Here is a 15,326-nt window from a genome sequence, read left to right on the forward strand (position 1 = left end):
GAACACGAGTACCCTCCTAGTCCCAAAGGTTCACAATGCCAGTGTGATTCTTGACTCCTCACTCACGCTCACTCCATGTGTCCAAACTGTTGTTTCTCAATGTTACCTCTTTTGTCTCTTGTTTACATCCCCAGCTTTCTTCTCAAAATAGCTGCCTTCCGGGTGCAGGTCCTCATCACTCCACACTTGCAATTACCTACGGGAACAAATATGCAATTATATGTTTGACATTTCAAGCCATCTGCAGTCTAGTTTCTTCTAACCTTTCAATCTCTTTACAATTTATTCCCCTCCTCACACTTACCTATATATTATTCCTTAACCCTGCATCGTTTAACTCCATACCTTTTCACTGGATATCCCTCATCCTAGGATTGTTCTCTCCTTTCACCTCTGCCTCTTGGCTTCTGGCTTCCTTCTGGCTTCTGGTCAGCTCAAATCTTGCCTTCCGTAGGAGGGCTTTCTGTCCCTCCCAGATGCTATTGCCTACCCTCTGAAATTACCTTTCATTTACACTGTATGTATCTTGTATCCATGTAGTTATCTACATGTAATATCTTCCAATAAAATGTGAGCTACTTTAGAACAAAGACCTTTGTATCCCTAGTGCCTAGCACATTGTCTGACACATATTAAATTCATAATAAATATTTGTTGACTAGTAAAAATGAGTGCTGACATGAGAAAAGTATGATTGACATGATTAGCATATGTTTTAAACTTTAGAATAAGGCAGACAGGATAGTGAAGGCATATGTAATATATCAAGAAGCAGATGAAGTAATATATTGTCTTTCAAAAGTGACGGAATCCTACCAGTCTGGGACTCTAGAGACAAATGAAGGAAAATTCTGCCTATTTTTTAAAAATATTTCTTGGCTACTCCAAGAAAGTAGAGAAAAAAAATTACCAAACTACATAAATTCCTTGGGTAAAATTAATCTAAAACCATAGTGGTGGACTGATTCTTGGTGAAAAAGAAACTAGACACTGTAATGGTAATTTAAATAGAAATAGCTTTCCCATTCATTAATAGGCCCATGTGACCTGTCTGGGATTAGTCGGATCTGGGAAAGAGAGAGAAAGCAGGCAGTTGTATAGGGGTGAGAGATGGAAATTTTGCTTGAGGGTGTTAGTTTGTGGGAAAGTCTGATAATGTGTATAGACTTCCTGGTTACTGTGATGTTGTTGCGATGGATTTGGCTTTCTGGTGTCTGAATAAATGTTTTTCCTCTGCCTTCTACATGGAGAGTTTGTTGTTTGTGATTCAGAATGATGCAAGCCGTATTCATAGTCCCCTTTGGTTCTATGAATATTGTCTTACCCTTCCCTAGACTATAGGTTCAAATAATCTTATCTTTTTATTGTTTCCCTCCACCTGGTTTAAAGGTCCCACTCTACCCTTCAAAGGGAAAGCTATTTGCACAAGGGCACTGAGGGGAAGGGCTGGAAAGGAGTAGCTCTGTCCACACAAATGCAGGGGCCATCCAACAGAGAGTAACTAGCTTTTAGATATGTGAATTTCTTTTTTTTTTTTTTTTTACCATATGCCTTTAACTTCCAAACACTGTATCACATATTCTGAAAAAAGATACAGATGGAAGAAAACTACATAGATATTTGTTTGAGATAGTAGGTTTTTTCTTCAAAAGCAAATATAAACCATAGGAAATCTACCACAGTTACTAATAGAGTTAACCCTCCAGCAGGTAAAATGATTAACCTGTGTCAATTTGAGTTTCAAAACCTGTTTATTGTGGAAGGAATTTGTTTATTTGGATTTCATGGATGTACATCAAAGTTTAGATAGATTAAAAAACTTGATTTGGGAAACTTCTGTTTGGTATCTTATATAATTTTTATAAGAATTTTCCATTAATTAGTCAAGTACTCAATTTTAACTCCTTTTTCATTAGAAGTGTGACTTCTTTAAAAATTAATAAATTATTGACTCATGCTTACCCTTGCACAGCTATCAATAGGTTTTTATTCATTTCCTTTTAAAATAAAGGCATAAGTATCAGATGTATACCATGTTTAATTTCAATGTAACACAATGTGATTTCAAACAAAAATGTAACAGCAAATCAATAGCAAGATAAAGTTAAATCTTGAGTCTGTATTGGATATCTAACAAGTTAAACTCAAATATTAAACATATACAAACTCACAGATAATTTAAATTATGCATCAAATTTTGCTCTTAAAAATCTGATCATTTTCTTTCATTGCAATCCATATTGTTGGTGTCCTGTGTTTCCTGAGCCTAAGTCTTATAAAAAATTTTTTGTTGTGCTAATATATATTCCAAAATGAACTAATTAGTTCCTAATGCTAAAGGCTTTGAACATATTCTTCTTTGTAAGACAAAGAGACTAAAATGATCCTTTGGGTAAATTTATTTTATGGATTTTCATTTAATCATTTTCTTCAAACATTTTAGTAAAATATAGGCAGCTTTGGTAACACAACTAGCTTGTGATTTATGGTTTGTTGCATAATCTATTTTCTATGAAGAATATTTCACAGTCTATTTTAAGAGATATTATGTATTCATTTAGTTTTTTAAATGTAGTTTTCTGGAAAGTGGCATTCAGATTATTTTTTATAATTTGGTCTGATTAGATTTCAGTTTCCTCATACTGTTCATTTTGCTGTGTTGAAGGGTCACAGAATTATAATTAAAAAATCATAATATACATATTGCAGAGTGAATGTTCCCTAAGTCTTAATAAATTCTATAATCATCTTAACATAAAAAAAAATTCTTGATATCTTTGCTTGAGAGTGGGGAGGGAACTGGAGATAAATGTGAGTAGGAGAGGGTGCACACTTAAATGGACAGCGCTATATTCAATAATTTGATTTCATTGCTCAAGGTTATAAAATGATAAAGAAGAATTACAACTTAGAAACTATATATCAAAAGGATTTAGGAGTAGTAATTAATTATAAGCTCTCAACTATTCCTTGCATGGAAAATAAATACATGTGGTATCATTTGTCACTTGATTATCATTCATTTCCATCCTGTTAATTTTATAGATGGAAGATCTTAAAGATTCCTGACTTGTACATATATAATAAACTCAATACATTACTTTGTATTCTCCAAAATGTTGGATTTGACAGTAATCAATCAATCAATAAGCATTTATTAAGTCCACAATTTGTGCCACTGTGGATATAAGTAAAAAGAATGAAACAATCTCTTTTCTGAAGGAGTTTGCATTCTATCAGAGAAGATATCATGAACATATATGAATATCAGTAAAGTAATAGAAAGAAAAGAAAATAAATAAAAGATTAGTAGAGAGAACACAAGCACTCTGGAAGATCAGGAAACACTTCTTGTAGAAGATACTGTTTTTGTTGCATCTTGAAAGAAGAAAGAGACTATGAAGTGGAGGTGAGGAGGGAGAACATTTCAGGCAAGGTGGAAAACTAGTACAAAATTATGGCAACAAACAATGTAGTACTGTGTGTGAGGAGTATGAAGGTCAGGTGGGTTACTTCACAGAACGTGGAATAGTTATGATGGCTAAGTCTTGACAAAAAGGTTGGGGCTTGGTTTTGAAGGGCTTTAAAGGCTAAATAAAATAGTTTATATTTGTTCTTAGGAGCAAATACAGAGCCACTGAATTTAGAGAGTGGGTGTATGGCAGTCATATGCGTGTTTAAGTCAAATCACTCTGGTATGATATAATGTGTCGCAATTCTAAAACTGCAAGCTGCTTTTTTTCTTAATGCAAAAAACAACAGTATGAAAATTCTTAACAAAGAACGATACAGGGGTTTCATAAAATTAAAACAATATTTTCATTCATCTAAGATTATTCTTGCTTTTCAAATTGGAAAAAAATCATAGAATTTACTGAACATTATTTTATACAGTATATTAGTTTAAGCACTATTACTTATACTTGGTGTTTCTTATAGGAAAGTCCGTCAGATTATCCCTTTAGTTAACTCTACACGTGAAACCCTGGAATTGACAGTTACCAACAATAATCCTGTTAATTTTTTACTGGAGTCAAACAAAAAAACACTAGTAAGTATATTTGAAAAACAATACAAACTGTCTTTGTTACAGCTTCTAGCTAGAATCCAGAATAAAATAGCATTAATTGTTGTTTTGTGACAGACCATATTTACTTCAGTTGGTATAAAAAAGTCACCAAATCATCAAAAGAACCAAAACAAAACTTAGTGGAAAATCACAATGCCTTGGGAAAAAAGTATCGGGAACCAGAGAACCTTGTTTCTTATTCCTTTTCTGCTGCTAAGTAACTATGTGACTCTTTCTCTCTGAGCCTCAATATTCTCATTTATAAAATGAAGTGATTGGAGTAGTCCATAAGGTTATTCCCAAATGTAAAGTAATAGGATTTTAGATTTGACTAATTCTGAATAAAATGATCATATAACTAGAGGTAAAAACAACTCCTGAGGTCATCCAGCCCAACCCCTTATTTTACAGATGAGGGAACGAGATGAGAGGTTCATTGATTTACCCAAAGTCATGTAGATATGATTGAAGCAAAATTTGAACCCATATGCTAACATTCCGAACCCAGTGGTCTTCCCTATCTTATTCTACCTCACATATAGATATTATGGCAAGGCCAGAATATTTTTTTTTAAAGGCAAATTGAGGGAAACAGTTTCTTATTAAGCATCTAATTTGGTTTTAAGTCACCACTTTGTGAGAAGTATACAAAAGGGACACTACAAGTCTTAGTATCCTCATCATGCTTAAACTATTGTTGAAAGAACAGTGGTATAAAAGATCTGAGGATCATGGGAGTTCTTTCTACATTAAGGAAGTGGCAAGTGCCAGAAAAATTTCATAAAGGAGGCAACACCTGAGTTCAACTTTGTAGGAAGAGAAAGATTCTAACAAGCAAAGATATTAAAGAGTAAATTCTATGCAAAGGGTTAGAGGAAGTATGTGTGAGTGACTCAGATTAATAATTTTTAGAAGTATCACTTTAATAACTGCTTTAATGTTTGTTGTGGGGGCTGAGGAAAACTCTAACACATTATTTGTAATCATGTGTCTGAGGCTTGTGTCTGATGCAAAGTGTCTGGCTATATTCTGAGGACCTCTGAGTCATCTCTTGCCTTTGGAACATCTATCCTCACAGATAGCATGACTTCTCTTACAAATACTCAGGTACACCAGTATCAAAATAATAGACCAATTCTATTTACAACTTGTTACTTCTTATAACAAAGAATTACTTCTGAAATAGGATATTTTTCCTACAGTGGACAACCTCTATACCATCACCCCAGCTGATAGTTACCAGTACATTTTATCATGCCCTAATTGGGATTCCAGCAAAATGAGTGGAGGGCAAGGTCTGTTCTCCATCACTGCTCCTTTCTGGATCCCCTTTATTTGATCTACAATTATCCTTTCCCAACAACTGTTAGAAGTTCTCTTCATTGCCCTCCATTGACCTTTCTTTTGTATGTCAGCTCTTGCCACTGCTGTATCTCTGTTTCTTATAGCTGAACTGTTAGCACCCTGGTTCCTCACAGTTCTGTCTCCCATGTTTCATTTCCTGGATCTGCTGTAGATTCTTTTCTGGCTTCCACACTTTTGGACCATTTTCTGAAAGATGACAGACATCAGGTTTCCCCAGAAGACTAATACTGTAGTAGCTAATTCAAGTGAAGAGATTACCATGGGACTAAAAATTCAGCCTGTCCCCATAAACCTTTCTCTTTAATCCTAAAGGTATCACAGGATGCTTTGATGCTATGAGGATACTCCTTTCTTCTAGGACTTCTTCCTTTCCTAGCTAGTAAGGATAAGTCAGGCCCCTTTACCTCCTCCCTCCCAATCCAGTACCCGGAGTGGTAGGACACCTCATGATCATAGCCTCTCCTTCTGAGGTTTAGGATTAGCAAGGATGCCTTTTCCCATCTCCCTCGTGTTTGTTTCCTCACTTTCTTCAAGTCAACTCGACCAGACTATTCAAACCACACTGGAATTGATTATTGTTTTATCTCCAAAAGAGAGAAAGAGAGAGATGTAATCTGCAGCTCCCTACTTCTAGCTTGTAAACTAAAGGAAAAAAGGAGCTTACTTAGCCTGCAATCTATTGTGAAAAGGTGTCTTTTTTTCCTTGGTTAATTAATTTTGAATTCACTGTGCTTACAATGTAGAATAATGTTGTGACAAGTAACATGAAATGAACAAGCTTAAAAGCAAAAGTAATATTCTTTTTATCAAGGTTTTGAAGTCAGCTTATGAAACTAAGCTTAGTTTCTCTTGATACAGTCCATAACACCCTGTTTTTATTTTCTGGGGAATAAACGTGCTGTGCCTCCCACTGAATGTTTCCTGCAGTATATTTTATTAATCTTAGCAGTCCATACACACTAAGAGTGTAGAATAGGAGCAGTGGAAAACATTAATCACATAAACAATCATAGTATCAACCCTATCAATACAAGGAATGTATTCATACACAGACACACACACACACACACACACACACACACACACACCTCAAACCAAAGTATTGATTTTTTCCCTTTTGTTTTTTCTCTGTTTTCACAGCTGATTGTACCTCCTTTTTCCACTACTGAAGTACCTGTTCATTTTTATCCATCTGCCCTTGGAAGAGCGAAGCAGCAAGCTTCAATCATCTTCTACTGTAGACAGGTATGACTAAAATACCACAGTTTCAAAGTAATAGAATGTTAATATGTGATAGATGTTTTAGACCATGGAATTTTATTCTATACTGGTTTTCAGAATCCAAAACCAGAGGTTTGTCATTCAAACAGGTGGCAAGATTGTTGATGGTCATCTTTTTTTTTTCTTTAATTTTACCATTCAATTTGTTTAACTTGAAATCTAAAATCATCATGATAAATGGATGAACTTATCATCATGGATGCTTTAATCCACCATCTGTTCACCATTTCATCAGCACATTATCCCACTATATCTGGGATCCTAGGACAATGAGACAATCTTTCTAACCACTGGACAACTGAAATGATATTTTACTTTAGTTGAAATTATCTTTGGTTTAAATGATTCATGCCTTTATTTGTGTGTGTGGGGGGGCATTTGGTTTTTCTCCCCTCAGTTTTAAAGGGTGAAAAATAGATGGAAATATATCATCCTTAGTTTGATCTACTTCAAGTAAATCAATAAAAACAGTACTATGCTATTTATTGCAATTAAATAGCAGAAACTATACTGCAACGCATGCATGTCATAACATCTTTGCATAGGTGGGCATGACTGTAATGTTTTCTTCCTAGAAATGTCATTTCCCTGGAGCTGCAAGTGATTTGGGAAGGGAAGGCCTTGCTGCCAGCACAGGGGTCCTGTCCCCTCTTGGGTCATGTCCTTGCTCAGCAGGGCAACAATTGCAAAGGCCCAGCAGTCCACCCAGAGATGTTGGGGTTTGAACTCCTCTGTCACCATCAGGATGGGGAATAGAACATCCTCTTCCATTGATATATCAGAAAATGCTCCTATAAATTAGATCCAGAAAACAATTTCATATAATTGTGTAGTGATCTTCTCAAAAGCATCCTATTCTTATTACACAATAGTAAAAAAAAGAAGCTTTTCAATAGTATGGATATAAAATATACTGCATTGGAATTGGACATGAGTAAATATGAAAGTCAGTTTCAGGATGCTCCTCACAAAATGACTGTTGCAAGAACTGTTCCAAGAATTTTTGTCAATGGGACTTTTATTGAAGAAACAACTGATACTCATAGGCTTCACAAAGAAGGCAAACTCCTTCTATTAGCTCATCGTATTATTTTAAAAAGTTTGGAGTAGAGGGACAGAGTCAAAATGGTGGAATGAGAGTAACTAGTCAAGACAAACTCTTTCAGATACCACTAAAAAGAGAATCTGAACAAATTTGAGAGTGGTAGAATCCAATAAGAGACAGGGTGTGGCAGATTTCCAATCCAGTACAGACTGGAAGGTCAAGGGGAAGGATCTGTTGCCTGGGGCTAGAAGAACACACAGCACACAGGCTGTACCAGAGCAGACCCTGCCATAGCAAAGCCCAGCAGGAAGCCCTGAGTGAATTGAAGATGCAGCAGTGTGGATTCTCAAACATATCATCCCAGGACAGGAGACTAGTGGAAGTGAGCAAGAGAAAACTGCAGAACCTTGGGTAACTACAGCAGCCACTCCTGAGTCTATCAGCCTGGCAGATTAAAGGTCTGTAAGTCACCTACTTGAACTTCCCAGAGCCAAGATAGTGGAGTGATTGGTAAATGCTCTAACTCTCCCCTCTTTGACTCTGAAAAACCCAGAGAATATTTCCTCAGGAAAAATCCTGGAATAATGGGATTAGCCAAAGGGGTAAACAGTCTCTTAGCCTATGAGGTTAGGAAAATCTCAAAGGGGGATCCCTCTTGCTATGGCTGAAGGGAACCATTTCAGAACTGGAGCTGTCCTATACAGCCCCACCTCAACTAACCTGGAGCAGATCCTGAGCCCCAGGTGGATGGAGCCCATAATTGCTAACACCAGAACCCCAGACGTGCCTCAGCACAATCAGGGGAATCTGGAAGACAGTAGGGCAAATGGGGTTCACCAACCACTGAGCCTTCCTATGTTCAGGAGAGGAGACCTCCTATGGCCAGACTACCCATCCCCCACACTTAACCCAGCCAGCTCCAAGGTAACTCTCAGAAAGACTTCATCTGGCCTCTGCTTTGACACACCAACCAGCTCAGCAGCAGGTAAGCTACAGTATTTTAGATTCTAGCTGAAAGACTCAGAGGCCACAATACACACAGTCTCAAGTTCTAAGCACAAGAACCATAGGACAGAGTCCCCTGCACCCCAGAAGCAGAAATCCATTTTAAAAGCCAGGAAAAGGGTGATCATCAAGAGTAAGAAACAAACCAGTAAAGATAAGATGATAGAATCTTTCTATGGAAACAAGGACAAAAACACGAATACCAAAGGGTCAGTATTGAGACTTTACTCCCATCTGAAACTTCAGAAGGGAATATGAACTGGGTTCAAATCCAAAGAGCATTCTTAGAAGAATTTTAAAAGCCAAATTACAGAAATAAAAGAAAAACAGGCCAATGATTTTAAAAATAAAAAAAAAAGTCATGGAAGAATTTAAAAGTAAAATTGGACTAATGGAAAAGGAAGCACAAAATCTAACTGGGAAAAGTGGACAAATGAAAAAGGAAGTACAAAAATTAACTGAAGAAAATAACTACTTAAAAGGAACAATTGAATGGATGGAAAAGGAGATGCAAAAGTTAACTGAAGAAAACAATTTGGTAAAAATTAAATTGGGCAAGTAGAAGCTAATGACTCTCTGAGACAACAAGAATCAGTCAAACAGAATCTAAAGAATGAAAACATAGAAGAAAATATAAAATATCTCATAGGAAAAACACCTGAATTGAAAAATAGATTCAGGAGAAAAAATCTAATTATTGATTTACCAGAAAGTCATGAAGAAAAAAAAAAAACAAACCCTGGACAATATCTTCTAAGAAATCATCAGCGAAAACTGCCCAGAGGTCCTAGATTCAGAGGGCAAAACAGTGATCACAAGAATCCACTGGTCACCTCCTGAAAGGATCCCAAACTGAAAACACCAAGGAATATCATTGCGAAATTCCAGAACTAACAAATGATGGAGAAAATACTCCAAGTAATCAGAAGGAAATAATTCAAATAATGGGGCGCTACAGTCAGGATCACATGGGAACTTGCAGCTTCTACATTAAAAGATCGAAGGGATTGGAGTACGATATTCCATAAGGCAAAGGAGCTGGGACTACAACCAAGGATAAATTATCCAGCAAAACTAAGCATAATATTTCAGGAAAGGAGATGGAAACTAAATGAAATAAGGAATTTCCAGACTTTCCTGATGAAAAAGCCAGAGCTCAACAGAAAATTCAATCTTCAAACACAAGTCTCAAGAGAGGTATAAAAAAAAGAAACAGGGAAAAATAAAGAAACTTTTTATTCAATATGGGTAAGCTGATTGTATCACTATAAGGGAAAATAATACTTGCTAATCTTGAGAACTGTATAATTATTATGATATATATAAAAGGGATACATATATATATAGATAGATATATGATAGATAGTTAGAGGGAATAGGTATAAAATAAATGACATGATGATAAAAAGGTGATTTAAGGGTACAAAGAGATTGTAATGGGAGATGTGAAAAGGAGGAGGCAGAAAAAGGTGAATTGCATCACAGAAAGAGGTACAAAAACATACTACAGTAGAGGTAAGGAGAGGAGGGATATGAGTATTGTTTGAGATTTACTCTCACCTGATTTGGTTCAAGGAGGGAATAACAAACTCAGTTAAGTATAGAAATCTAATTAGCTCTGTAGACAGTGGTATAAGAAAGGAGAAAGAAAAGGGAGGGGAGGCTAAAAGAGAGGGAAGAAGTAGAAAGGGAAAGGGGGAATAAAAGGGAGGGAGGCTGAAGAAAGGAGGGAAAACTGAGGGAGTCAGTGGTCAAAACTTAAAACTCTGTTGTGTAGGGGAAGGGAAAAGGGAGAACTAAAAACCTAAATGGGGGAGAGAGGATGGATGGAAAGATACAGATTGCAATCATAACTGTGAATGTGAATGGGATGAACTCTCTCACGAAATGGAGATGGATAACACAATAGATTAAAAGCCATAATCCAACAATATGTTGTTTACAAGAAGCACATTTAAATGGGGGAATCCATGCAGGGTAAAAGTAAAATTTTGGAACAAAAGGCATTATGCTTCAACTGATGCAAAAAAAAAAAAAGAAAGAAAAGAAAAGAAAAGCGGGGATAGCAATCCTCATCTCAGACAAAACAAAATCAGAAAGAGATCTAATCAAAGACATAAGGAAGAAAACTATATCCTACTAAAAAGTACCATAGACAAGTCAATATCATTAGTAAGCACAGATGTTCCAAGTGGTATAGCATTCAGATCTTTAGAGGAGAAATTAAGGGAGTTAGAGGAAGAAATAGACAACAAAACTATACTAGTGAGGAGAACATCAACCTCCCCCTCTCTGAACCTGATAAATCTAACCTCAAAATAAACAAGAACAAGTTAAGGAGGTGAATAAAACTCCAGATAAGTTAGCTATGATAGATCTCTGGAGAAAATTAAATGGAGATCGAAAGGAATATGATTTTGTTTTTCTCAGTAGTAAATGGCACATTCTCAAAAACTGACCATGTACTAGGGCATAAAAACCTCACAACCCCGTGCAGAAAGGCAGAGATAGTAAATACATCCTTCTCAGAGCATAATGCAATAAAGATTATATGGATTGGAAGGCCATGGAAAGATAGACCAAAAACTAATTGGAAACTAAATAATCTAATCCTAAAGAATGAATGCGTTAAACAACAAATCATAGAAACAATCAACAACTTCATTCAAGAGAATGACAATAATGAGACAACCTACCAAAATTTAAGGAATGCTGCAAAAGCAGTTCTTACAGGAAATTTTATATCATTGAATGCCTCCATGAATAAAATAGAAAAAGAGGAGATCATTGAAATGGTACACAGTTGAAAAAGCTAGAAAAAGAACAAATTGAAAATCTCCAAGTAAATTCCAAATTAGAAATACTGAAAATCAAAGGAGTGATTAATAAAATTAAAATTAAGAAAAACTATTGAACTAATAAATAAAACTAAGACTTGGTTTTATGAAAAAAACAATAAAATTGACAAAGCTTTGGTCAATTTGATTTAAAAGAAGAAAACCAAATTACCAACATCATCAGTGAAAAGGGTAAACACCTCCAAAAAGGAGGAAATTAAAATAGTAATTAGAAATTGCTTTGTCCAACTGTATTCCCATAAATTTGACAATCTAAATGAGTGAAACAAGGCTGGTAAATTAAGGCCAACTTACTGAAGTTGGAACTGGATACACGTTTTTCTGGAGTGACTCCAGTGAAAGGGAGCACTGTGAAGCTGGCGTAGGTTTTGCAATCAAAACTTATTTAGTCAGCAAGCTGGTATGCCTGCCAAGAGGAGTTCATGACAGTGCGATTGTCACTTGTAGGAAAACGCCATACCACCATCATCAGTGCTTATGCTCTCACCATGATGAACTCTGATGAGGTCAAAGAAAAATTTCATGAAGAACTAGAAACCCTTATCAGCAATGTGCCAAAAGGAGACAAGCTTATAATTCTGGGTGACTTTAATGCTAGAGCAAGCTCAGACTACCAGACTTGGCAGGGAATCCTCGGGAGGAATGGAGTTGGAAACAGCAACAGTAATGGTAATTTACTGCTGAAGGCTTGTGCATCGCATGATCTTCTCATCTCCAACACTGTTTCTCATTTACCTAAATGCGATAAAACTTCAGGGATGCACCCTTGCAGCACACATTGGCATTTAATGGACTACATGATTGTAAGGAGAAAAGATAGACAAGATGAGAGAGTGAAGTAAAGTGTGGTGCAGAGTGCTGGACTGATCATAGACTTATCTTTTCTAAGCCAAATATTCACATTCATCAAAATTGTTGCCCAAAGACAAAATGACTACCAGAAGAATTAATGTCAACAAATTAGAGCTCTTCTCTGAGTATGAACAGTTTGTTGCTAACTTGGAGGGAAAGTATAGTTAACACACAGTTGGCAACAGTGAAGCAGAAAAAGAAATGGGCATCTTTCAGATATTTGGTGTACAGCACTGTATTTGCTCATCTGGGTCAGGACACCTGCAAACATCAAGACTTGTTTGATGAAAATGAAGGGGAAATTCAGAAGCTGCTAAATGAAAAAGGAGAACTCCACAAGATTTACCAGCATGATAGCTCATCCATTTCTAAAAAGGCAGCATTCAATTCCATCAAAAGTAAAGTACAAGCAAAGCTTAGAGAGATTCAGGATTCCCGGCTCAGTAAGAAAGCAGATGAAATTCAGTTTTATAATGATAGTAACAATCCAAAGCACTTTTAAGATTCCATAAAAGCTATTTATGAACCAAAAATCTATAGTGTATCACAACTACTCAGTGGTGATGGAGTCACATTGATAAGTGATTTAATTTAACCCAATCAAAATCATCTACTTTACATTTTGTAATTCTCTCTATTTTTGGTCATGAATTCTTCCCTTCACCATAGATATGATAGGTAGACTATTTCTTGCTTTCCTAATTTGATTGTTTCATTGTCTGTGATGCATTTTTTTTATTATTAACACAGTTTATAACAGATAAAGCAATTCAAACTTTTGGTCAAGTGATACTTCTTTTTAAAGCATTTGCAATATGGACCACAAAAGAATTTTTTTTTAAACATTAACCAACTGAGACACAGATAATATTTATGTTACTAACTTCACAAGCTCTTGACCTACTTGTCTCCACAGTATTACTAAGAATTAAAGGACCCTAACTTATTGTTGTTGGTCTAAAGTCCTATGCCTAATAGCTTAATTTTAGACAACCTCGGATGTTCCCCTACTCATAATCTATAATTGAATAGGTCTGATATTAAGCTTATAAACCTTTTGACTATAGGAAATTGCCACCAATAGTAAGGACATTGCAGGGATACAGTATCTCCCCAACTTCATGTCAATTCCAGGCAGGATTAGATTATCCACTTGCATTCAGTCAGGCTTAAAGTCTGCCAGGTGTCGGGGGAAATTGAGTCAGGAGACTCCCACCTCAGCCCATGCTGAACAGTCGCTCTCCCACCCTTCCCTTGAGATCACCTATGCAGTTCATACCAGCATCTCATCAGCTTACTGGCTTCATGGATTGGAGGCTCAGATTGGCTTTCTTGCTACCAATACCTGGAGTTAGACTTAGAAGAACCGTCACTTAATAGTCCCATAGCATCTAAAAATGGCAAGTTCCAATAACCAGGTTTCAAATATGATTATAGTTTGTGATGCATTTTGGCAAGATGTAGTTTCCTTCCTTATGTCTTTTCAGTAGGATATATATTTTTACTTTTTCTTTGTCTAAGATCAGGATTACTACCCCTGTTTTTTTTTTTTTTTTTTTTTTACTTTAGCTGAAGTAAATAGATTCTGCTCCATCCCTTTGCCTTTGTGTGTGTCCCTCTGCTTCAAGTTTATTTCTTTTAAGAAGCATATCGTGGGATTCCATTTTTTTTATCTACTCTATCTGCTTCCATTTTTGGGGAAAATTCATCTCATTCACATTCACAGTCATGATTACTACCGTGTATTTCCCTCCATCCTATTCTTCCTGTTTGCTTTCTCTCTATTGTCACCCTTTCCCAGTTCACTAGTATTTTGCTTCTGTCTAACGCTTCCCCTGATCTATTCTCCCCTATGTCAGTCCCCCTCCCACCCATGACCTTTATTTAATATCCTTCCATTTTATTTTCCTGTTGGGTAAGGTAGATTTCTATATTCCATTAGTTGTATATATTATTCCCTCTTTGAGCTAAATTGAGAATAAGGTTCAAGTGATGTTCATGACCCATTCTACCCTCTTCCCCTTCATTGTCTCCCCTCTTTATGTGAGATAATTTACCCCATTCTACCTCTCCCTTCTGCACTCTTCATATTCCTCTTTCCCATTCCTTAATTTTTTATGTCATTGTCTCAAATTCACCTTATACCTGTAGTCTCTGTTTATGCACATTCCTTTTGTATGTAGTATTAATGATACATTTTTAAAGAATTATCAGTATTATCTTCCCACGTAGGGATATAAACAGTTTGGCTCTAGTGGATTTCTTCTATTTCCTTTTTTTTTCCTTTTTGCCTGTTTATACTTCTCTTGGGTTTCTTTTTTTAATTGGAGGCCTAATTTTTGGTTTAGTTTTGGTCTACTCCTTATGAAATCTTGAAATCCTTCTATTTCATTGCATGATCATTTTTTCCTTTGAAGTATCATGCTTCATTTTTGCAAGTAAGTGATTCTTGGTTGAGTCCAAGCCCCTTTGCCCTCAGGAATATCACGTTCCATCACCCCAGATCCTTTAATGTTGAAGTTGCCAGGTTCTTTGTGGATCCTCATTGTGACTCCCTATTTGAATTGTTTCAAAAATTTGTCAAATGAGTAGGAAAACAACAAAGATAAAGTAAGTCTATTTTAACAGAAAATGCATTTAAGAATACCAATTTTTTCAAGTGATGCAATTACAAATGCCTTACCTTATCTTTTCATTAAGAATTATACTTGCAGGAATGGAGCCAAGATGGCAGCATAGAAGGATGGACCTGTAGAAGCTCTCCTCCCACAACCCATAAAATACCTGTAAAAAATGACTCTAAACAAATTCTTGAACAGCAGAAGCCACAAAATGAAAAAGCAAAAAAGAT

General features: G+C 36.0%; 1 protein-coding gene across 3 annotated transcripts in view; it reads left to right on the forward strand.

The window, feature by feature from the left end:
- CFAP47 (cilia and flagella associated protein 47) overlaps positions 1-15,326 on the forward strand; it is a 917,896-nt gene that overhangs the window by 639,477 nt on the left and 263,093 nt on the right. For all 3 annotated transcript variants that reach the window (XM_072615192.1, XM_072615194.1, XM_072615193.1), the window contains 2 exons: positions 3,940-4,051; positions 6,575-6,679. In XM_072615192.1, the coding sequence (XP_072471293.1) occupies positions 3,940-4,051; positions 6,575-6,679 (217 nt within the window). The remainder of the gene's footprint in view (positions 1-3,939; positions 4,052-6,574; positions 6,680-15,326) is intronic.

Source organism: Notamacropus eugenii, chromosome 5, assembly GCF_028372415.1.
Source record: "Notamacropus eugenii isolate mMacEug1 chromosome 5, mMacEug1.pri_v2, whole genome shotgun sequence".
Classification (NCBI taxonomy): domain Eukaryota; kingdom Metazoa; phylum Chordata; class Mammalia; order Diprotodontia; family Macropodidae; genus Notamacropus; species Notamacropus eugenii.